Below are 25438 nucleotides of genomic sequence, written 5' to 3'. Positions count from 1 at the left end.
TTATTCACAATTATTTGAATTAAAAGAACAAATATTAAATCCTGCAAATACAAGAAATCTTGTCTATTTGTTTATATTCTTGACCCATTTATCCAGGTCTGGGTTGCAGGGAAAAGAAATGACATAAAATCACGTTTTCTCCAAACTTTATTTCTCACATTGAACTCATTACACTGACAACCAAAAGAGTGAGACGATATGTAATCAAAATTTATATAAAGAGACATACAAAAAAGATCTGTAAAGTGAATTAAAAGAAATACAATACCTGGGGTGAATGAATAAAAACTCAACAAAATGTTGGACAAAAACCTGGTTACAAACCCTACCAGGAAACTTTTCTTTATAACAAAGGGTCTTTTGTTTTTTTGCTACAACTGAATGCCCATTGACTTACACTAGCACCGCTAACAAATGCAAACATACATGAGGCTGAGATCAGATTCTGAAAAGAAATAACATCTGTGCTGACTAATTTAAAGGATCACAATCTGTTCAGGGTCCAGTTCAGTTGATTTCTACCAACAAAATTTGTCTTTCAAATTCTCTCCTTCAGCAAATAAAAGAAACAGAGGCTGTATGTTTTGTTATATTGATGCTCGCTGCAGTGCTGAAAGCTACATGCTCATCTATTCTGTCTTCCAGTGGAGGACGAGGGGACTGTGTCCTGCCTTTTGTCTTGTGCTCTCTGAAACAGTTAATCTACATTTAAGGTACTCAGGAGTCCCAGCTCTGTCCTGACCGCTTCATAAATCTTGCTTAGCTGGCAAAGTGCATATCAATCAGCGTAGTTTATAGTGAAGCCATATACAGTTTTGTTACATAGAGAAAAGTCAGAGTAAAAGAGCCGAAACACAGGCAACATCTCGATGAAATGCGGATGGGCAATACTGTCAGTAAGAGGAACAGAGACTGACAGCTGCAGCGACAAAATCAATGTTAAAAACCGAATATAAATTAAAAAAACAATAAAAAAATAGCTGCTGCAAATTGTCTATCTCCGTTCCAATTAACTGAGCAGTGACTTGAGTCAGCGAACGCCTCTTACTGAGAATCAGACACATTTATCTGAAATAATTATGTCCATCTGATGTGGGATGTCACCACCTGTGTTATGAGTTTGGTCACTAGTCAGTGTTTCATAATTGGCGCCCAGTATAAGTAACTTACCTAATTTATAACTTTAAATTATGTGCAACTCAGTTTGGACTTCACTGTTTGTTAATCAATCAGTCAGATTATGACTGTGTTCAGACCGAAAGTGGCGAGAGCAAAAAAAAAACCCCAAAAAACGCTCTGGCCGAACGTTCAAGGAAGCTGTTGAAGTCTGTGGGCGCTCTGACGTAGCTGTTTAGTATGCTATGGTGCTAGTTAGCATGTAACTCCTTATATTTATATATTTATAATTTGGACATGACTGTATTAACCAGCACGACTGCGATGACTCAGACATGGTCAGAATCATATTCCCTTTTTCCATCAATATTAGCGGGTACACGCAGGTTTTCTAAACGCAGTTAAACCTGCTAATAAAAGCAGATTGACCCTTTTTCCACTGTAAAAGTGTCGGAGCCTCCGTGTGAGACGCTTCAATGTGTCATAGGGTGTTTTTAAAACTTATTTTGGGGCTGCAGCTCGCGCTCTGAGGAAGGTGTAGCTGCAGTGTTTCTGGTGTTACCGTGCTGGACAGGTGACAGGTGTGTTTACAGTGTCAGTGCTTCGAAAGACGTTACAGAAGGATGTGATCGTGTCCACCCAGATGTTGGATTTACATCACAAGTGATTTGACTCAGGTGTGAATGCTGATTGTTCCCTTTTCCATTGCTGACAAAAGCCTGATGTCACCAGAAGAAAAGCAGCTGTAGTTACTTGTACACGTCTTTAATGACTCTGGCATGAGCATGTGACCTGGGCATGACAACCGTGACTCAAACATCATCGCATTATTATGTAGCAACTCAAACGTGACCATGGTAACTCGGATGTGACCGTAGTGACTCAGACATGACCAAAGGCATTCAGACATGATTGTAATGATTCAGTCATGATCGCAGTGACTTGTGGGTGATACGAGGGACCCGAACATGACTTTACTGACTCAGTCCGTGACATAAAACATGACCGTAGTGACTCGAACATGGCTGTGGTGGTCTGGCGGGACTGAGACGTGACTTTAATGACAAAAAAAGACTCAAATCACAGACGTGACTCGGACATGACCGTAGTGATTCAGATAAATCCCCGGTGACTCGGTCACGTCCTCTGACTCTGACTTTGACATTTAACACTAAAACACTGAAGACTCGGGGCTCGACTTGGACTCGGGGTTCAGTATCTTTAACTGGATACTGTGACTAGCTTTGTTTTCATGCTTCAGGCCTCTAAATGTCGCCCACGTGTCATCGCCTCAAGATTTTAGCCAGGAGCATAGAGCAGCCATTCAAACGCTACTGGAAAAAAAAAGCATATTAGGCTAAACAGCACATAAGTATATCAATCACATGACTTTGTTGTAGAGTGTACGGTAAACATCCTCAGCGGTTACAACCATTCCTATAAGCAAAATAGAGATATTTCAATCACTTTATGTAATACATTTAACATGATGCAGCATTTTAACGATGATAGTCACTATTTCCAAGAGGAATCAATAAAGTGCCAAAACCTTACTTTCAAAGTTGCTACAGGCCGTACTTCCTGTTCAGTGATTCGGAGGAGGAGCTAAGAGGAGTCGCTGATGTTAGACACTGGTGTAAAACCACTGACCGTCTCCGCGGCTGTAATTGTGCTTCAATGTTTGAAATTATTTTAGGTTCCCGCTCTCGTCAGGACCGGCTGTGACACAATATAACAACCGAACTTCACCGCTTTTACATTCAAGCATTTAAGGTGGATTGAAGACGCTTTATGTTAGTTTCATGTTTAAATTGTCTCGTGCAGCCACACAGCTAAAAGCTAAAAGCATAAGGCACACTAACAGGGATCTGACATTATCTGAAGTCCAGAGGTCGACGTCTTGGAGATCGGCAAGTTTATTGTCTTTCCATGAATTCCAAGTCTGTGATGTTTACCTCAGTGTCTAAGATGATACCAGTGACTCCTCCTGCTGTGCTCCTCAATCCTAGCTCGACTCTGACTGGACTCGGGTTTTATACCTTCCCCTTCCCACCAACTCTTTCTCCTCTTCTCTGTTACCCTCTCTCCATTGAAGACTTCCTGCTTCTTCTTCTCCTCTCTAGGCTCCACTTATCATCAAAGATGGCCATCCTTCATGACCTGTCTCCTCTTCCTCTTTGTCCATCAGAGATGTGTGTCCTGCTCCTCTTCCTCCTCCTCAGTCGCTGCTTGATTGACAAACACCTGAAAAAAAACAAAGACAAGATGAGAGACACTCAAGAGTTTAAGGTTTTCCAAACCAACCTGAAACTTTACTGACTCATCCATCTGGTCATCTTTGTTTCTCCCAGTAAATCCACTAAAACCAGTCATCCCATCACCTGCCAGCGACTGCCATCCTCCCTGCCTCCGTCTCCTCCCCCCGCGAGCCCGTTGGCGCTCGGCTTCTTCTCCTGCATCTCGGGCTGGCCGTCGTTGGTCACGTCCAGCATGGGGTTGTCATGGCAACCGTTCTCCACAAAGTGAAGCTCCTCGGCACGAAACTGCGAGGTCAGAGAGCAGTGAAGAACCAAAACCTGCAGTTCCTCTAACGACCACTAGAGTCTGGCTCCAACAGTGAGTCAGTCCCCATAGACTCCCATGTTAAAACTTTACAGCAGAAATAAACATGTTTACAGCCTGGTACAAAAACTGTTTTGGTCTCTTCAGCTAAAAGACGTGTGTTTACTGACCGTAGTCTTAGTTGCAGGCAGCCGTCTCTGCCAGCAGATGTATATAAATCCAGATGTGATGATGACCATGCAGACGGAGCCGATGATCACCAGAACCACAAACAGCTTGCCGTAGTCGCTGCGTGTTTGACTGGGCCGAGACGGACAACTACCGGCTGCACTGTAGTTCTGGATGCCGACCTGAGGAGGCAAACACACACACACACACACACACACACACACACACACACACACACACACACACACACACAGCACTTTATCTGGATATTAACAAGGCTTATAAATAGTCCATTACAAATCCAACCCCCCACCCCGTCGCACTTTTTGGTGTTTTTGGAGGAAATGAAGAACGCCTGACTCCAAACTAACGCCACACGCTGTGTTTGCGTCAGGCGTGCAGTATTATTTAGATGGAGGGACGCTGCCCCGCCCAGCCATGCTCAGTCACTGGGGGACATTATTTCCTGCTCTAGTCTTGAAAAGATCCGCTTCTCAGTTCCTGAAGATATGGGAACCTTTCCTAGAACACTTCAGTCAAATTAAGGATTGATTTCCCCTTTATTTTCTAAATTTATTTTCTGTCGTTCAGTTGGTTTTTTGTCAGTAATACAGACTACAGTAGGTTATCCATTTATAAACCCTTCCTTTGTTATTGATTTCTTTCCTCACTCTTTCGTTCCTGAATGTAAAACCTGACTTCCAGCTCCTCTCCGTAAAACTCCAGGGAAGAAATACTGTTTAATGTGCGGGACTCTGCGACGGGGGCTTGGGCTGGCGAGGGTTGAATAATACTGTATGTGCTGTAAAGTTGATGTTATATGTTAGGGTTTTCAAATTGGACATTTTGGTATTGTAATGCTAAATGTACTTAAAGTATCAGAAGTTAAAATTCCAGCATTTCTGCAGAAAAAAATCTCCCCTGTGACTGATACAATACTTCCTATGACATAATATTAGATTATTGATAAGGATGCATTGATTAAACATGTAGCATGTTGCTGTTGTAGCTGCTCAAGACGAACATGGTGGAATAAAACTAACATTATGTTCGCTGAGCTGTAGCGGAGGAGTGGCACATGAGTAAATGTTTGAGGCCTCGAGGCCCCGATGAGAGACACTGTGATGAAGCCTGTTCCTGTTTCCTGTCGTTGCTTTACAGCTAATAAACCAGTTTGAATCCTGCTGAGCTTTTCGCTAAAAGCTGGAATATTTTTAAACTCTGTCACGTTTAGCTCAGCTCTCTAAAAATATTCAGGAAGGAAGCGAGAGAGCCGCATCCTTTCTTTAGGCAAGAAGCCTTTACGCTCCAGGCAGGAATCACAAAGTGTTTTATATGTAATCTCTACTTTCATTTGTTGTGAGAGTCATTTACAGATCATCACACCTTATTCAGACTCTTCCTGATCTGTCCCAACATGTCCAGCACGTCCTTGGTAGCGATCACTCCTGGAAGACACAACACACACACAGTGTTATTTTGTATATAAACACATGTGTGTATATGAAAGACTACACACATATATGTGAGAATATATTCAGCATATGAGCAGCTGAGTTAACCAGGCTGCATGCACCGGAGCAAACTTCTTCTTGAAAGATCTCCTTGATATCTTTTTGTCTTTTTGTCCGACACTAAAAGCCGACGTCCGCTGCAGACGTCTCAGACTGTTGAAGGTTTTCTGCTGCTGAAAATAACCGAGAGCGACGTCAGACAATCTATTTTTGTCTATTTATCAAATTAATTAAGGAAACTGCTTCGACATGAGCTGCATCAGTGTTCAGTCAGTTACACGAGGGAAATGATCCCCCTCACTATTTAAAATCCTGCTTTTGTCTCCCTTTACTTTTATTGTTTCAGACTGATTTCTTCTTTACTGAATATCGTTCTCTGACTGTCCAGAATCTAGTTGAGATAGAAATTTCTGATATTGATTTTTGGCCCCTTGTTTCACATCTCAGGCTGTGATGAAGAGGATTACCTGCAGACACCACACCACCTGAAAACAGGTTCAGCTCATATGTTTTTCAGGTTAGAAAAAAATCATATAATATTAATAATAATAATAATTTTATTTATATAGCACCTTTAAGAAACAAGTTGTTTTGACAAACGAATCAAAAGCAGGACAGAAATAAGGTCGAGTTACAGACTGAGGACTAATATATAATAATATACGGTATAATATAATATAATTAATTATAGATAAGGACAATAAGAGGGAGCAGATGTTGTATAAAAACACACACGCCTGGAAACACAGTAAAAGCAATAAACGAGTGATATGAAGGTGATAAAAAGACGATAAAAAGACGTCATCGTCAATAAAAATGAGTTTTATGAAGTGATTTAAAAGAAGTTACTGATTCAGCTAGCCGTCTCTCCTCGGGCAGGTCGTTCCAAACTCGAGAAATATACATTTTTATTTACAGTTAGGCCGTAATGTAAAAACAAAGCTCCTGTTGAACATCAGTCATATATATAAAACTCATCTGGGACTTTTTTCTCAGATTTTCATTGTTGTTTGCATTTTTTTATTTGATTTTAACCCGAGAAAATAAATTCAAAATTCATGTGTGTGTGTGTGTGTGTGTGTGTGTGTGTGTGTGTGTGTGTGTGTGTGTACCCTGTTCAGAGGCCACGTTCATCAGCAGCTGGTGTTGCTGGTGTGTCGGCTTGCTGAGGTAGAGTACCCATGATCCCTCGGGGCTATTCATCCTTCGAGCAAATACTTGCTCCATGATCCTCAACAACCGCACGCCCTGGTCTACACGGAACTCCTCCTGTCTCACACACACACACACAGACACACAGACACACACACACACACACACACACACACACACACACACACACACACACACACACACACACACACACACACACACACACACACAAACACACACACACATTTTCCTACATGTTATCAAAAAGTGTCTCAGGTACAAAACATCTTCTTGTCTGTATTAAAGGTAAAACAGAGGATGAGATGCTCAGACTACGTCTGTGTTGCCGTAACAGACTTGAGGTCACCTCAGTGAGGGTTTGTGCTGCTGCCATGGCAACAGACCCCACAGTGAAGGTCCGTCCTCCATCAGTACCGCACACACAAAACCACTGTGCAGTTCTGTCTGTGTAGCTCAGCTGAAGTCCTTCATGTCCTTTAGTTCTGGCTCTGACTGTGTCTGAGAAAACGTTTCATGTGGTTTGTTCGGGCTGTGAATCAGACTCTGGCGGGGACTTAAAAAACCGCCTGAAAAGGACGGTACAAGACAAGAGGTTATAATACGTCCTCTGAGAAGTTGCTTCAGGAAGCTACAGTGACTCGGGATGCTGGTTAGCATGCTAACCCCAGGAGAAAGACAGGTGTTGCTCGCCACCTCTGGAGACAGATGTTAGTGAGTAAAGGAATGAAGTTTGATGCTGAACTCACAACGTTATTTCTAGACCGGTAAGTAAACAGCTGTAAATGCTAACGCTAGCTTTGTAGCAATAACAAAAACTTACAAATAGCTCTTTTAAAATCCTGAAGGCAGCAGCCATTTTAATTTCCTTGTACTTACACAGTTCAAGTTCTGCGTCATGTTGAGGATGACGTACCCCCGTCCAGCCAGCTCACTCCAGTCCACACACACCACCTGAGTCAGAAAGCAACGTGACGTGAGCTGGAATAAATGTGTTTATTGTCCACTTCCTCCTGTGACGTCCTCTGAGGTGTTAACGTACCTGATATACCTTCTCCAGTTCATCGACATGACTGACCGGTAAGAAGACCGCTGTGACCCCGGCGCCGCTGACCTCTGACCTCTTGGCCTGCAGGGGCGTGGTCTTTTCCAGCCAATCCCAGGACGGGTCGGTGAAGCTGATGGTCGGGGAGGGGCCCGTGGTGAGCGGGACGATGTGTCCGAGTCTCGTCGTCTTCTTCAACGTCTCCTCCTTCACCTCCGCGCCTCCGTCTCCTTGAGCAAACACGGACAGAATCAGTTTACAGTGAACTGATTTAACTGACTGTCATTTCGACCTTTCGTAATATCGATTCTCCGGTCGGTCGCCATTTTGTTATTTCCTCCACACCGGTCACAGATAGAGCCGCCATATTGTTTTCAGGTTATCCATCCGTCCGTCTCATTCTCGTGGACACGATATCTCAGTAACGCCTCAACGGAACTTCGTCAAATTTCGCACATACATTCACTACTATTTAAGGATGAACTGATTCGATTTTGGTGGCTAAAAGTCAAAGGTCAAAGGTCATGATGACCTCACAAAACATGAACGCAATATCTCCAGAACTCTTCAAGGGAATTTCTTCACATTTTGCACAAACCTTCACCTGGACTCAAGGGCAAACTGATTAGACTTTGGCGGTCAAAGGTCAAAGGTCAAGGTCACAGTGACCTCAGTAAAACACTTTTTAGCCATTTAATCAGGACTTCACGCAGCAATTATGACAAAATTTCACACAGATGGTTCATATTTTCTCTGACTCTGGATAAACGGGGATGTAACCTGGAACTAGTCTGAGTGGCGGAGGGATACGACCACGAGGAGGTGATACTAAGTTCTATATTGTAATAATTTAGTGTTTAAGAGCCTTCTCACCTTTGAACTCGTGTTCTCGCTGTTCCAGCTGCTCGTCCTCCTCCACGCTGGGCTGCAGAGGCTCTCTGCTGGGAGCCACGCCGACCTCAGGTACAGTGGGATTCTGGTTGAATACACCTGTGTGTGTCAGACCTGTTTCGTCCTCTTCCTCTTCCTCCTCCCTCCTTCTGTCTTCATCCTCATTCTCATCTGTAGAAAAGGTAGAACCTGATACTTTATAATAATAAGCTTATTACAGAGACACTGTAATCAGTAAATAAATTTAATTTCATATACCTGTTGTGTAACTTTCCAGCAGCCCAAAGTCTGTGCCAGTGTCGGTCTCAGGGGTGGCGGTTCCCGAAGCGTCAGCAGCAGCAGTAGAAGAAGAAGCAGCAGCCGCAGTAGATGTCGTACTAGTCGTAGTGATGGAGGAGTGAAGGACTCCATAACCACTGGACTGAACGTCTTCCTCCCCCTCTGCCTCCCACAGCTCTCGTTCTATAGGACCCACCTGCGTGACAGACGACACCAGGTCACAGGGAGACGCAGTCACGCCGGTGGTGACGGCTCAAGGTGTCAGCGGTGGTTTCCCATCCAGAACCTCTGCACACTCAAATATAAAGCTTTACAAGACCTTTTTAACATGATTACTATCATTATTTTTCCAATATTGATAACGATCTCCATAGAACAAATCCTGGCACCTTCAGGGGACGTGTGGAGACTCCGTAAAGACAGAAACTGTAGCTGGTTTTTATATTCAAATACCCAACATTAAATCCTCGGTGTGATTTCTCACGGGCACAGATGTCATTTAAAAATTTAAGATTTTGTATAATTAAAAAGACTTTTTATACCACTCACATCAAATTTAAATTTTTAAAACAGCCTCATGAAATGAAAAATATTGTATTATAGTTTTGATCCTGAGTCTCCGTGTTAATTGTTCATTTATCTTCTTATATTCCAAATATGTCAAAAATACTTATTTAATATATTTTATTTGTATTTTCTCTTCCTGTAAAACGGTATCAAACGTTATGACTCATCCTGCGACTCGTCTACTTATTTTGCATCCGATGAAAATTATTATCTTGACTTTTACGTGCCTTTATTTTAATTTGATTGGATCAGATTTGCATTTGTTTGTTTGTTTGTCTGTTTTTTTCTGTTGGTCAGTGGTAAGAGATGTAACCAAACTGTGTCACTTCTATATGAATAATAACAGTCACAATATTTGATGCTCTGGTGGAACTTGTAATATTAAGGCTGATCGTGGTGAAACACGGGTAGTTAAGTTTTGACTAGAAGTAGAAGCAGCAGTGGAACTGGTGTCAGTAATATTCCTGGTAGCGTGTGGTGAAGAGGTCGTGATCATCACTGAAAGGAAGCGTGTAGTAATAACATGATTTATTCATATTGACGTGAAAAGACCCAAAGACTCGTCTGTGTGCTTCCATTCATTTGTAAATTGGAGGTTTAATAGAGATGAAGTGGGAGAAGAACCATTATCTCGTTTCGCTGAGTCGATAATGGGCCAAAGAAACACCACTAATCCCATAAATCAGTTAAAGACTAATTAAATTATCCAGCAAAAGGTTAGTAGGTGAGCCCTGGATTACATCTGATTTACTACGATCCAATTAAAGTCCAACTGTGGCTGATGATTCCTCTTTTTTCATATCGTCCTTGCTGATTTCCATCGACCCTGCTGCTCCACGTCCGTACATGATTAACATTCAAAGGCACCTGCTCATAAAAAGCTTCTTAAAGTAATAAAGGGGAACATTTTCACATGAATACACTTCCATTTCTTTACTTTTTGTCTCTCTGCGGTTACAATTAGAGCTTTTAGTGCACTTAGATCAGTGCAGAACCATGGCAACCCAGAGAGAAAGGTCCAGATGCTGCCTGTCTCAGTCGCTCCACACACCTGGTTACAAACCTGAGATACAAAAACCTGTCTGCAGCAGCTCCAACGTGTGTGGAGGGAAGTGGTTTCAGACGCTTGTTGGATAATCCGATTATAAGCACAGTGTTTGAAGCAAACTGACGCCTCAAAGTCCTGTGTGTGTGTGTGTGTGTGTGTGTGATGTTAAAAACTGACTTTATTTTGCAGCAGAAAGAACAGAAACAAAAACAAAATAGCACTGTCACTGAGAACAGGCTTATCTCCGTGACTCAAAGAATCACTGCACGACTCAAATTATAAAATGATTTCCGCCTGGTTGAGTTTATTTTTGTAAGACTTAAGATTCTGCTAATTATGTGTGAAGTTTAAGTTCCTCTACCTTTCCAAAGTTGTTTTTAATCTTTCTGCAGATGAAACCGTTTAACTACACAACTACTTTCTCTGTCCTCACCTCCAGGACCGGGGACGCACGGTGCTCCTGTGGCCCAGAATCATGCACCTCAGCTGGGGAGGAGATGCTGCTGGGCTGCTTGGAGCTGGAGGGGTGGAGAGATGGACTGTAGCCTGTGAGACACAAAGGCACATGTCAAAAACACATGTTTGAGTGTGTGTGTGTGTGTGTGTGTGTGTGTGTGTGTGTGTGTGTTTCCTTTTAGCTTTGAATGTGGAGGAGAAAGTTTGATTAATTCTGCAGCACCAAAACCTAAATAAAGCTAAATAAAACTCAGTTAACATGAACAAATGTTACGTTACATTTAGCAAACTACATTTTAGACCTAGATGAAAACCCTGAGCCTTTAATATACTGCCATCACTACAGATCCATGCTGCTAGCGTGGCTAAAAATTAAAAGGATTGGGCTGTACTTTCACCGGTATCCTGGTGATCTCACTCTCTCCGCCCTGAAAGAATTAATCAAGGATTCCCTCGGGCAATCAATCAACATTTAATCTCAATATCTCCAGATTGTTCCAGCCACAGCAAGAACAGCTGACTTCATGTTTGTCCAGCGATGATAAAGAGCAGAGCAGCACGGTCTGTACTGGTTTTGCTCTGGGCAAACATTTCATATCTCGGGGCAGACGGCGGGCGTCTGCAGGATCTCAGACGTGATGTAACTTCCCGTTGCACAGCAACAGCAGTTTGTGACTGAATCCTGGAGTGATGCACAGAGAGCTGAGGAGCCAATATGGCCGCCTGAGGGTGTGTTGATTTAGTTCTGTAAGGAGAATAAGTGTTACTAACCAATCAGAGCGTCCAGATCCGGCGTTGTGCGGTTGGCCTCTAAAGCATCTTGATCGTCCATCCCTTCCGTCCTCTCCTCCTCCTCCTCCTCTCCTCTGGCGTCTCCCCCTCTCCTCTCTCTGTCCTCCTCTCTCTCCCACTCCTCCTCTCCCCCTTTCCTCTCTCGGTCCTCTCCTCCCTCCTCTCCTCTGTCTCTGTCCTCCATGTCCGTTCCGTAGAAGCCAGAGGCCTCCTGGGAGGCGTCGCCAGCTCCTGGCCCACTTAAGAGCTCCGTCTCTGGGTCGGCGGCGTCCGGCTGTCCCCTGTATCTTTCTGCATCCTGCGGCGCCACCAGATGAACCATACGCTGAGAGCACAGAGATACTGACACTGAGACAGATATATGTTTGTAGCTTTAACAGCAGACTCTAACTTTGTTCTGAAGCAGATCAAACAGATGTGGTTTTATATCTGATCTCTGCTCCAACAGGCTCTTTACCGAATCGCTCATTAGTTCATTTACATTAATTAATGCCTTTAAAAAGTATATAGAAATAAAATGGGTGGAAACATACAAGATGGATGAAGGAACAATGTTTTCCACACGGGGGTTACCTTACAGTCTTATTATGTGAATGTAACCGGTTGGTTGTTTGTTAGACTGACGACGATGCCACACCCAGTCTGCCCAGTTAGAGAGACTGGGAGGATGTAGTGGTGGTGACTATACGTCTTCATCCTCTCATGAGGGACTGAGGGCAGAGAGGACGCTCTCTATCAACCTCTTGAGGTACAGAGTGGTATTACAGGACAGGACGGGTGAGGGGCTAGCTGGTTAGCATGCTACTTATAATACTTAGCTCAGTGGTTCCCAGCCTGTGGGTCATGGAAGGGCTGCAGACGTGATGCATTTATAAAAATAATGTTTTTAAATGTTTCAAGAATATTTTAAATCTCCCTTCGGACAGAACATTTGAGCTGGTTGGCAACAGGAAGAATTAATTGATGAATCAACCAGTGATCTCTCCCCTATTGAACCAAAAAGAAAAATGGAGCTTCCTACATGTTTCAGTTCAGTGCTGAATGTTCAGGCGTCATCATTAAAATAAGACGTGCTCTGAGGCACAGGAACCACTGACTTGGTTATTGACCCTTTCAAACGAACCCTCACCTCCATCTCGTCTTCCACATCCAGGTTTTCATCCACGGCGGGTGCGGTCCTGGCTACGTCCTGACCTGCAGAGGACGATGGGTTTAACTGTGAGGCGTTTGCTGAGTCCGTCTGGGCCTGGGAACGGGATATTTCATGAATCTCGGGCCAGCCCATGTCGTGAACCAAATGAGGCTGGGCTCGCACTAACTCGTGGACCGAGTGGCGTTTGGTTCTGACTAATTCCTGGATGAACTGAGGCAGGGCTGGGTTTTCATCCTGGAACAGACGGGCCGCAGGGGGACTGAGGGGTATGACACGCTGGGACGAACCCAGTCTGAAGGCATCACAGCTGGCCAGAAGAGCTACGGGAAAGAGAGGAGAAACACTTTAAACATGATATTACTGTGAACCACAACGTCCTGTTACATTAAAAAACCTCTGATACTGGATCAATTCTTTCGTTGGAAATTAAATGTTGTTGATCCTCCAGAGGAAATTATATTCAGCAGAGTAAACTCACATATAATCTAAAACAGACGATATAGTGCGCGCTGCGACTGTGGAACAATAAGATGAAATCCATAATAATGATTGCTACCAACAATTTTATGGAGACAAAATATCAACCTTAATTTCTTTCCTTAATGTGGATTGATGGATAAAAAAAATCTTTAAAAAAAAAGGTGTAATTTTGATTATATAATATTTTTTTTTCAGCTCTCTATAGGTTTTTTTTAACCAAGTCTGACCGACAATTATAAAAAGAAAATCTCTTTAGCCTCCCCTGTTTATAAGAATATAAACATTTAAAGCTCCTCCAGTGTAAAGGTCTGTGTCCATGTGTAGTGTGATTATAGATCAGCTCTAGCTTCTATATTAATACTGTGAAAGTATCAAAGCCTCAGTCCACAGAGAAATGCACACAGCCTGTATTCAGAAACTGAGCCTTAAAACCAGCCGTCAGGACTTCTGGAACTTTGTGATGTCACAACAAAGCAGTCACCAAGCCCCGCCCACCTGGACCCACCATCCAAACCTTGCAGGATTTGGTTTCTCTGAGTGTTTTTACCTGAAATCTGCTATATTTTTATTGGATCAGTCAGAAAACAGTCAGCTAATCAGAGGAGAGGCTCAGGGCCTCCTCTCTTCTGATTGGCTCACCGACCTGTTGTTACTAGAGCTGCAGAGAGAAGCCTGAGAGAGGAGATGTAAAACTACACTGAGATGGTTTTTATATCTTCTGATGGATCAACACTTCAAATAAAACACAGAAGAAGAAAATATGGCTTTAATAAATGGTACATAATGCACTGTAATATAATATAATGTATTTAAGAGCTATAACTCTTCTCAGAAATCTGCTTTATAAAAAGTTAATGATTCAGAATATAGTAAAATACAGATGTAATAATACAAAATGTCTTTATAGGAGAAGCTATAATTATTGACACATACTGCACATTAATAAACACTTGAAATGTCCTTCCACCTGTTTAAAGTGCATTATATTGAGTCACAAGCTAAACAGACAGGACGATGATGTCTAACTTAGTTTAATACATTTAGTTTCCTTTAAAACTACATACAAACAAATGATGGAGCCTGAAAAACTAAGGGAGGTCAGATCAAATCACTTTAACTAATTCCCTTTCCTGATTTAATGTTGTTTTTGTTTTGTTACTCAACACACTGCGAAGAGAAACAGCCGCCCAGGGAGAGAACAGATAAGAGCACTCTGTCGTCTGCATTATGCATTAAAGTGATTTCATTTACTGTTAAAACCCTGACATCAACTTATCTCCACGGCCGTCCTTGGAAAGTCACTGCAGGCTCTTTTACTTCCATTTATTTAATTTTCTGGCATCATTTCTATCTGCTTGTCATTTATTCATGTGTTCAGTGATTCATCAGAAGCTTCATGCACATTTGTTAACGCTGCTGTTTGAAGCACCACAGGGTTTATGAGCTGGAACGGTTAATAAATCACTTCCTGTTTTATAGATCAGTGTCGTGCCACCTAAAAGTTTTTCCAATTAATTTGTTTTAATTAGTTAGGGGGACGTCTCAGATGTTTAACCACTTATCCTTTTCAAAAGGCCTGCAGGAGATCTGGACCAACATCCAGTTATAAATTATTAACATTTACAGCTGCAGACTTATTATAGTATAATCATTTATTAAATATTATGGTATAATATTATTTGATCCTAATTCACGTTTTAACATGTCTATGCTCTATTCAGTAATAATGCAGTTATAAATGCTGGTAAACCATTAATAAGTACGGAGGGTTATAAATGTTTTGGTTCACCTGCAATTATAATGTTTATGTTTTTTGTTGCATTTAACAAACACCATTTCCCATAAGCCCTACAAGCATGGCGGCTAAACGTCACGGCACGAGAGGTCATTCCATGTCGAGGGGTCGTGGTGGGTTGAGACGTGTCTGTGCTAACAGCAGGACAGAGACGAAGGAACGCCGGTGGATTTTGTCCCATGATGCTCTCTGTCTGGGACCACAGATGGCTGTCTGACCTCAGGGGCTGACTGAGCAGATTATGATATCATAGCCAACATGTCTCAAACACGTCTGCGGCATGTTAAGCTCTCTGGCCCGTGAACAACTCCCCCCCACCCCCCAGTCTGAGGTGGCACAGATCCACCAGTTCCTTCCTGCTGACTGAATGATTTCCAACAGAAGGGAAGAGTCTTTCACAAGCTTTTTTTTTTCAATTCAAACTCTCAAGTCAAGAAACTTCCTTTAAAGTTTAATAAATGAACGAGATTACAGCGTCTGCAGAGTCTACAGCCACGTCAGCAGCTCCGAGTGTTTGCAGGTGGAGAGGACGAAAATTTGAAAAAGAAAATAACAGAATAACAGAGAAAATGTCCCTGTAAGCAACATGTCCATCTTCAGACGAGCCTGGTGTAAGATCAAGTCATGGGCCTATAAACATTTCTTACTTCTTAACCCACGACATCACTGAGCTGAGTATTGATAAACCATGGCGCTGTCCGTGGTGCTGAAGTCACAGACGCATTTATATAAACTCCTCATCTGATATTAAACTGTCTCTAAAGCAAATATCAACCAACATGTTGTAGCGACGCTCACAAAGACCTCGGTTTCCTGAAGGAGTGAAGTAAACCTTGTTAGAGTTAAACGCAACGCGCTGAAATGTATACGTGCATCGTAGCCGTCACTTCAACCGTTGCTGTCCTTATTGCTGCGTTTGAAAAGGGAACAGCAGTGGAGATCACAGGACGAGGTGTGAGGACACGTCTAAATAAAATGGTTATAAATCACATCATGGCAAAACACTGCCGTCTAAATGTAGTAGTAGTGTTGGTAAAAAAACCAGCATGCAGTGCCTTGTGTGTCCACTCACATCAGGACCTGAGACTACCACTGATCCAAAGGTTACCCCCCCGCAGGTGGGAAAGACCCAGAATGGAAAACCTGCACCGGTGAATCAGCCACCAAAGGATATGACGAACCTCAGCAGCAAATATGTCGTGATATATAACGTGATCGAGAGTGAAACTGTCAGTGGAGAGTCTGTCCCCTGTGAAGACATTGCAGACCTGAGCTCTTCACCGGCCTGAGATCTCGTCGCTAACTGATCCAAAAGCCACATTCATCAACATCAGTGCTGCCAGTTCCACCAGTAGATATTTTAGAGAGTCTGAGAAGCTCATAAGGCCGTGACTCACGACCTGGACGAGCTGCTGGACAATTGAATTTCCCCAAGTGGATGAATAAAGCCTCTATTTCTGCAGCTGCCAGAGAATTACAGCCCTCTGTCTTCTTTATGGACGCAGTGGACTGCTTGCTTTCTAAAAGGATGGAGGGAGAACAAGAGCACATTTGTCGCAGTAAAACCGAGTTCCTCATTGGGTTTGATGGGGTGCGGTCAGGAGATGCCAGGGTGCTGGATGAAGCAGCACTGAGGCGCTTTCAAAAGAGGCTTTATGTTTTATCAGATGAGCAGACAAGATTCAAACTGCTGAAACATCTTCGACCGCAGGAAACTCAGGAGGCGAACTGACATCATTAACCCGAAGATGCTGCATTCAGGCCGATTAGAGAGTTGGGCCCAGAACAGGTCCGGTGTATGACTGCTGACTGGACACGGAACATCACGAACACAGACTGTGAAGATTCATTGATGCGTATCGAGGCCAGTGTTGGAGCAGCTACTCCTCATATGTACAACAAACGGATTTCAGGGACTCGTCAGCTTTTTGAACTGTAGTTCCCTGAAGAAGACGTGGCTAAGTTTATAGAGGGCAGCACACTGTGGCCTCGCAGCAAGAAGGTTGAGTTTCCATCTCCTGACCGCCTGCTCTCTCTCTCTCTGTGGAGACTGAATCTTCTCCCTGTGATGTCGTGGGTTTTCTCCTCCCACAAACTTTTCAATACACTCCAAAAACAACATGAAAAAATATCTGCATTTTAATTTTTATCATGCTTAAATCCAAAATCTTTCTTTTTGCAGGACAGATTACAGTACATACTAATTGTCGTAGTACACTGTTTTAGTAATTAGAAAAATCAACAAGTTATTATATGATACAGGGCCATAAGAATTGAGCCTGACTGCTTCATATTTCTCTTGAGTGTATGTGAAGTTATCACCACGGGCACTGAGGACAGCCTTGATTCAAACATGCTTTTCATCAGCTCTATTATTACAGTTTATAGTTTCGGCAGCAATGGCATCTGGACTCTGGGGCGCAGAAGAAACAGGGGCACAGAGTAATTACGAGAATAAAAGTCTAGTGCGGGTCCTGTGGCCTCGTGAGGCTGTTGTTGATGTTCATTACACACCGGAAAATAAATCGGTGGATAGATGAAAACTGGAGACAATTAGATCCTTTCTAAAAAATGTGTGAAAGTGCGGTTAGTGTTTACAGTCAGCAGTAATTTCACATGTGGAATTAAACACGCTACAATGATATGTCAGCGTTAATTTCTGCTGTTGTTGACAGGACTTTGGTTATTAGTTTTAAAAATATCCCATGCTGAACCGAGTGACCTGCTTTCTGGTGAACAGTCAAACAGTTGTTGAACTGCTTCACTCACGACTCTATTCTAGCATTTTGACATTTTAACTGAACTTAATGAAGTCAGCTGTCAGCTCGTTTGCTCTGAGTTCTTCTGCTCGGTGGTTTCGCTTGTTTGATCTCTGAATGAAGAATCCAGGAGCTTCAAATTTGCTGTTTTCAACATCTCAAAAGTGAAGATTTGCTTCTTTTCTTTCTCATAAACGACTGAATAAACTGAATCTCTTTGGATTTTTGAGTATCGATGGAATAAAACAAGACATCTGGAAACAGATTTCATTCAGCTGTGGGAAATCTTAATGGGTGTTTTTCTAAATTTTTAGGATGATTTAACTGAATAAAACAATTAAGTGATTAATTGAGAAACCATCGGCGGATGAATTGATGAATGAAAATAATCTTTGGTTCCGGTCCCAACACACCAAACTAGTGAACCTGAACGTTAGCATGCTGGAGTTAGCATGCTGGAGTTAGCATGCTGGAGTTAGCATGCTGGAGTTAGCATTAAGCTCAAAGCTAAATGAATAAAGCCTCACATCCTTCAGAGGCTGCACTTGGAGAGCCATTGTGTCCCTCCTTCAAATCTGTCCTTCTTTTCCTGGGCAACAAAGGCTCAAACAGGTGGATCCTTCGTGGTCCAACATATCCCAAGATTCATTGCGCACCGGTAATGAAGAGCAAACAACACGGACAGAGAGCCTGAGGATTACACTTTTAAATGTAAGTATTGTGTTTCAGCTCATTTCAACAACGAACGGTACGACTGTTAAAACAAAAGGGCCTTAAAAAAAGTTACATGTTGTCAGGGTTGCTAGGCGACAGGAGCGACGCTTTACGACGCAACGATAAGGCCGAGCACAGCTGGTGACGCACAGTTAAAATCTTTCACTGTCTCATTTTCGGTTCGGGCTTCGCGGTTTACTAAGGGCCACACCTTTGCGGGCCGCGACCTTCGAAGGGCCCGGCCCCTGAATTGGGACACAGCTTTATTCTTATATATATTTTAATATATTTTAAACAGTGGAGCTCTATGACAGAGAAATAATCTAAATAAGGCACCGACAACACAGACGACACCACACAGGATCACTTCGGTCTCTTCAACACAGAATATCATCAGCCTCATTAAAAACATCAGGTAATAAAATGAGCTATTTGATTAAATCCCAACATGGATATCTGCTGAGATAGTTCACCTTTAAAAAGTGCTTCGTTGACAAACCGGTGGCCTATAAAATGTCCTCCTCCCTGTGGGTGACTGGTCCAGCGAGCAGCTCCACGGAGTGAGAGGATGGACGTTGAGGACGGAGGGACAAACAGCAGGAAGGAGGGAGGAAACGGATCAAGGATTCATCCTCCAGTGGAGAAGTGCTGTAGTTGTTTTAACACCTGCCTCCTTCCCAAAAACCTCAAGTCAGCTCTGTGCTGATGAAACTCCACGTTATTAAGGTGTGTGTTTGCATTTCCAGCAACCTGAGGAAAAACAACCGCATCCTCGCCGGCGACAGAGCTCTGACTTTATGTCTAGATCAACGATGAGAAACTGAGCTTTGGAAAGTCGAGTTCGGCCGAGACACGAAGCCAGAACTCGTGCACGTGTTTATCACGGGGGAAATCAATGAGCCAATATTAACTCACTGATCTCTCATTGATCTTTGAACACGTTTGGACTAAATGTTGCTGTTTGTGCTGATGAAGCTCCGACCTCAGTCTCACTCCTGCAGCCTGTTTCCTGAGGCAGAATTATTTGTACCATTTACCTCTAAAGGAATATTTTGCAGTAAAATAAATGCAGCGGTGGAGAAATGTTCAGCCCAGTGAATAAACAGTGACTGAACCTGGAGCCTTGGCAGTATTCGTTCTCCCTGACCTCTCCTTTACACGCTGGATGATTTGTTGAGGATTAAAAAAAGGTGTTGGTGGACATTAAGCGTTTCTCATTTATTCACCTGAAAAGCACGGCGGACCTTGACGTAAGCAGCTTTCGTACAGGATGGGATAAACCTGTCAGGTAAAAGAGGACAACTGCGGGGTTTAACTGAACTTTTGTGTTGTGATGATTCCCTCACGTCCGAATCAACAAGAGGTTGATGGATTAATTCCTCACTGCACAGTGATGACCGCAGACATTTTGTTTTCAGGTCGACACGATATCTCAGTAACGCTTTGACGGAACTTATACAAATATTCACTAGGACTCAAGGATGAACTGATTAGATTTTGTTGGTCAAAGGTCAAAGGTCAAGGTCAGTGTGACCTCACAAAACACTTTCCATTCCACACCATTTAATCAGGACTTCACACAGCAAATATGACAAAAAGTCACAGAAATGGTTCATATTTTCTCTGACTCTGGACAAACAGGGATGTAGCCTGGAACTAGTCTGACTGGCGGAGGGATACGACCACGAGGAGGTGATTCTAGTTCTTCTAGAGCCACAGACCATATTTTGTTCCTGTACGATAGCTCCAGGTTGCACAAGAGTGGGCTTAGCAGAGTTGACTGTCGCTGATCAGTCAGACACTGATGCTGTGACAACTGACGTTCATGTAGTTATATATATGATCATTTTCCAAGAAATACGGGCATTTCTCTGCATCTGCAAGCTTCTCCAGCAAAAGCAGATAAAGCCTGTGTCTCTGCGTCACTGTGATGATGTCCAAACACTATTATAACCACATAAAATCGTACCTGTCTCATACTTCAAACCGTAGTTTCTGCACTACACAGTGACCTTCAAATTTTTGTCTACAAAGGCAATTTTGCGGCGTAATTACTTCAGAAAGTCTTCCAGCGTCCATCCAGCCGGAGGGACTGAAGAGCTGAGTTAGCCTTATCAGCTTAACAGATAAGCTCCACGCTGAGCTCGACGAGGCAGCCGGGCGCCACGGGGGGAAACGAGCAGGTGCTGGAGGAGAGATACCCCCCCAAAGTTCATCATACCACACTGAACCTGAGATCACAGATGCAGGAAGAAAAATCCTGCCTTCACACACACATACACAAAAAAAAAAAAACCAAAACGATTGTGGCTGAGAATCCAAAGTGCAAAGTAAAAATGGAGGATGTTAATACCTGGAGACGTTTCTGAGAAGTTTCCCTCTCTGTGATGCTGCAACAAAAGCTTTACTGAGTCAAGCTCTCTGGACAGACGCTCGCTCACTACTGTTTGGAAAACAGACTGAAATTCAAGTATCTCGACAACTACTGGACAGATTCTAAATAAATGTTGTACAAGGATTCACGGTCCCCAGAGGATGAGTCCTATTCGATTCCTACATGTAAAATCTCACAAGTTCATAACAAGAGGCCTTTTAATCGAATGTCAACAGCCTCAACACTATTTTGAGGTTAAAGCATTGGGATAATAAATTACATTTGGGATTAAAAAGCTTTTTTCTGTAACGAAATCTCTCTCTTTTCCTGGAAAACATTCAAATGTTTTTGCTGACTCATCCTGCTCCTTACATATACAGAAGTTATCCAGTAAATCCAGTGAATTTGAAGTAAGTTTTACCCTGTTCACATATTCGGTTTCACATGGAAATACGGCACATTACGTCACATGGAAGCTGAAGTTACTCTAACTGGCATTTTGCTGGGATTTTAGCACTAACGTAGCATAGTAATGCTAATGGTAATGTCAGCATTCAACAAAAAAATTGTTAGATGCTAACCAGCTAACCTACTAAACATTATGCTGCTAGCAAATGTGAGAATGCCAAAGTTGTAGCATGCTACAATGCTAACTTTTACACAGAACTTGTACACCTGTTATAGGGCCTTAACTAATATTAAGGACATCTAGATTATGTTATTTTGGAGATTTTAGCAATATGAGAGATTGAATTGAAATAAAATGAAGGGAAGCATCTGAACTTTTGACATTAAAGACATACGTACATTTATCCAATCAAAAGTGGTTTAAGGAATTCGAAAGTGCGCTTGATTCTGTTAGCTTGTGGGTCGAAGTCGCTGGAGGGAAATCATAGGGATCTTTAAAAATGTGTATACAACACACGGTTGGTCAACTTGTAGTTAAGGTAAACAGTACTCTACAATGATATAGAGGAATATCGTTATCTTTATGATAACATAGGATTAGAAGGTTAATGGTAATGTTAGCATTCAACAGCAAAATTAACATGCTAACAGGCTAAGTTGCTAAACTTTCTGTTAGAGAGCAAAAATGTCTACAATAGCAGGTTAACATGTTAAATGCTAGCTGCATTGCTAAAATGCTAAATGCTAGCTGTTGACAACAAGTTCCTGCTGTGTTTTTAGCGATCTGCTGATTCCAATATTTTTCAGAGTCAGCATCGTTTAAATGCGACTGTTTTTAGGCAAAATAATCAGATTCATTTAAAATTAGCCGAATAAAAGATTTTGTTTTTCTACCCAAAATTTATATTTGTGGCAGCAGAGAATTCTTTGAATTCTTTATATAGTAAATATTTAAGAGTTAAATGTAAAGAAAATGTTTTGGTGTCTATGTGCTTTTACACTGTAATTATAACATTTTTTTCAACCTTTTTTCTGGCATTTTAATAGAGCAAAATATTAATAAAAAATAATTAATTAGCCTTAGATTTGATCATTTTCCTGCATGTTTCAACTGAATGGCTGTTTGTGAAGCTAAAAAATGGTACAAGATTATAACAAGCATGTTTATTGATTTGATTTATTCACACAATTCACATATTTTAATTAATAACTCTTGTTGTCTGCAGTTTCCTTGTTCCTATCATGACAAAGAAGCAGAAAACTAATATTTGTGTTTAAAACTGCAACAAGGCAAAACAACTTGAACCAGCTGTGGGCCTAGCATGTTGTTTTTATGCTGTTTATAGTTGGTTTTAGTTTGTTTCATTTTGGTTTTTGTGTTTCTGCATGTCCAGGTTGATGCTGGATTGTGTATTTTTGTTTGTTTGTTTGTCAGTTTTATGGTGAATATTTGGACACGTGTCATGTGCAGGTTGTTTTATGACAGCATTGTTTTCTGCGGTACAGCTTTGTATCTGAGGCTGTGGAGAAAGTTAATTAAAATAATCTTAGGATGGTTGTAAAATGCCATAAACACTGTAAACACCTTCAGTTTCAGTTCGCATTGGCGATAAATTCTGATACGTTTTCCTGTGTAGTCTCTAGTTTTCATTTTGGGTACAATATGTTGGGAGGGGAGGGGAGGTGGGGGTCGACCTAAAGCCCCTCTCTCCGTGCTTTAACCCCTCAGATCAGCTTATCGACAGGGACCCTCCCCCAAATCCCCTTCACCCCGACCCATCCTCACCCTGATGTCTCCCCTCTTTTCTAATCAGGAGACGCAGCCTGAAGCAGGAAGATTTCACCTCAATGTTTTATCATTAGAATGAAAAATAAAACATTTTCCTCTCGACCTTCATCAGCAGTGATGTTGCGTTCACACCTAAAAGCATGAAAACATCAGCGTAGCTTCACAGACTCAGCTGCACCTCTATGTGAAATGTGAGTCTGTGGCTCAGACACAAAAACAAACACAACTTCTCATGTGGCTGAATTCTGTCCTGAAATCTGCTCGGAAACAGTTTTCATCAAATTAACAATCATCAAAACGATGACTATTATTAATAGGGCTGAGTTAATATATTAAAAAGCTACAATTTTGACAACTGATCAATGCTTTTAGTAATTTTTCAAGCAAAGAAATCAAAAACATCGAAAACAATCTGGTAAATTAATTGATATTGAAAATAATCATTAGCTGCTGCCCTGATTTTGATAACTGACTAATTACTTAAATAATTTGTGCTGTAAAATCAATGGTTCCTGCTTCTGTGATGGGAGGATTCGGTGCTTGTCTCCGTTTTAAATCAGTGAACGTGGAATATTTTTTAGATTTTGGACTGTTGGTGTGAAAAAACAAGGAATTTAAAGACAGATTTCATTTTACAGTCTAAACCATTCATCAATTTATCACAAAAATAATCAAGAAATAAATCAATAATGAAAATAAACATTGGCTGCAGCCTTAAATATTGTAAATATCATGATTTGCCTGTAGAAGCCACAACACAAGGAAGGGTGTGTGGTTCATCACATAAGCAATAAATCAGAATATCCATGACGATGCAAAAAAAAAAAAAATTAACTGTTAATGATGAAGATGAAAATTATTATTCTTCATGCCATGTCTGGTGCCTGTGTGTGTGTGTGTGCGTGTGTGTGGGTGTGTGTGTGTGTGTGTGTGTCAGACACTGCAGTGTGTGTCTGCTGATTTAAGTGCACTGCGCGCCTCCCACACAGTGTCAGCCTGAGCATCATCCACTTTGCAGAATTTAACCTGAACGCTTCATTAAAACAAACTGCGTCCCTGCCGGTTCCACCCGGATTCACAACATCACTGTTCATAAACACCTTAGAAAATAAATAAATAAAACTATCACATAAACACTTGTAGGGAGTTAAACGTGGAGCTCAGCGGTGAGTTCATACTGATCTTATCTCCCTGTGATGTTTTCAAAAGTCTCCTAAGATTTCTCTGGAATTGATTTTCTCGCTTTTATTGTGAAATTCCCTGTTTAACTGACCGTGTCTCTGCAGCTGTCCGTGTTCATGCGTGGACGAAATAAAGAATGAGAATATGAACAGACTCACCGATCAGTGTGATGTGGAGCAGGCCCGGCATGTCTGCTGCAGTGCTCGGCGTCCCCCGCTCCCCTCCTCCTCCTCCTCGGCTCCGGATGGACAGATCTCACTGGGCGCTCTGGATGTGGATGGAGGTTCCTCCTCAGGAGATCGTCGTGCTCATGGCCGCCTGTCGTGTCCTGTGTGCGGGTTCACTGACCGGCTGTCCGTGACAGACAGACCAGGATCTGAAGATCTGCTGCTGCTGCTGCTGCTGCTGCTGCTGGTTCTGCACCACCGACGCTGGAAATACCCGCCTGGCAGCTGCTTGTTGTTCCCGCTTCAGACCGCTAGATGTCGCAGGCCCTGACTGATCCAGAGCTGCGTTCAGGTGCTCCTTGTAAATTGGTGCTCCTAACTTTTTATACCAAAAAAAAAGCTACTTACACAACAAGGACTTTGATTTTGCCAGGATCATTTTTCTAAGTTTCTTTTTTTCATCTGTATTAACACCCCGAGGGGCAGGTGATATTTTCCAGATGAAAGACACTTAGAAAAAAATCTGCCAACCTGTTTTTCTTTTTGTGAAAAAAAATATTTAAAAATTAGTTAAAATAAAAAAACAGTGGAAAAAAAATTATTATGTGGAAAAACGTTTTTTCCGTCTGTGACAAATGGCAAACTGCCTGTGACGTCACTCACTGATGTATGACACGTGATGTAAACTGTGTCACACACGAAGACTCATGATGAATAACGGCTCCTGGACCATTTGCACCTTCCCTCCATCACTTATGGACGGCTGCCACAGCTTCCAGTCAACCTGTCAGACTGATGCTCTGTCCTCACTGAGCTATGAAGGATTATTTTACATCTCTACTATAATTTATACTTGTTACTAAATAAGATTTATCCACCTCTTTATGATGCAAACTTGTCTTGTGACAGTGAAGTTCACCTGCACCTTCATTCACACCTGTATTCTATTTTTAATTTGTGAGTTACAGTTGATTGTAAATTGTTGAAATTAATGCAGTTTTAATGTGAA

General features: G+C 42.1%; 1 protein-coding gene across 1 annotated transcript; it reads right to left on the bottom strand.

Moving 5' to 3' along the window:
- Window positions 1-129: 129 nt before the first annotated feature.
- On the bottom strand, window positions 130-25438 carry podxl2 (podocalyxin-like 2). The gene is made up of 13 exons (XM_056363495.1): window positions 24421-25438; window positions 12738-13081; window positions 11588-11933; window positions 10794-10906; window positions 8725-8941; window positions 8449-8637; window positions 7573-7805; window positions 7410-7484; window positions 6473-6629; window positions 5233-5294; window positions 3849-4028; window positions 3498-3659; window positions 130-3360 (listed from the first exon to the last, which is right to left on the bottom strand). The coding sequence occupies exons 1-13, from the start codon at window positions 24449-24451 to the stop codon at window positions 3301-3303; spliced, it is 2169 nt and encodes a 722-aa protein (XP_056219470.1). The 5' UTR covers window positions 24452-25438; the 3' UTR covers window positions 130-3300.

The sequence above is a fragment of the Seriola aureovittata genome, chromosome 2 (genome assembly GCF_021018895.1).
Source record: "Seriola aureovittata isolate HTS-2021-v1 ecotype China chromosome 2, ASM2101889v1, whole genome shotgun sequence".
NCBI classification, from domain to species: Eukaryota; Metazoa; Chordata; class Actinopteri; order Carangiformes; family Carangidae; genus Seriola; species Seriola aureovittata.
This window is presented reverse-complemented; position numbering and strand designations above follow the sequence as displayed.

Coding starts and splice junctions, on each gene's coding strand:
- podxl2 (XM_056363495.1), bottom strand. CDS start 24,451: ATGCCGGGCCTGCTCCACATCACACTGATCG. Junction 13,082..24,420: donor GCTCCACATCACACTGATCG/GTGAGTCTGTTC, acceptor TCTTTCCCGTAG/CTCTTCTGGCCAGCTGTGAT. Junction 3,361..3,497: donor AGGATGGCAGTCGCTGGCAG/GTGATGGGATGA, acceptor GTTTTTTTTCAG/GTGTTTGTCAATCAAGCAGC.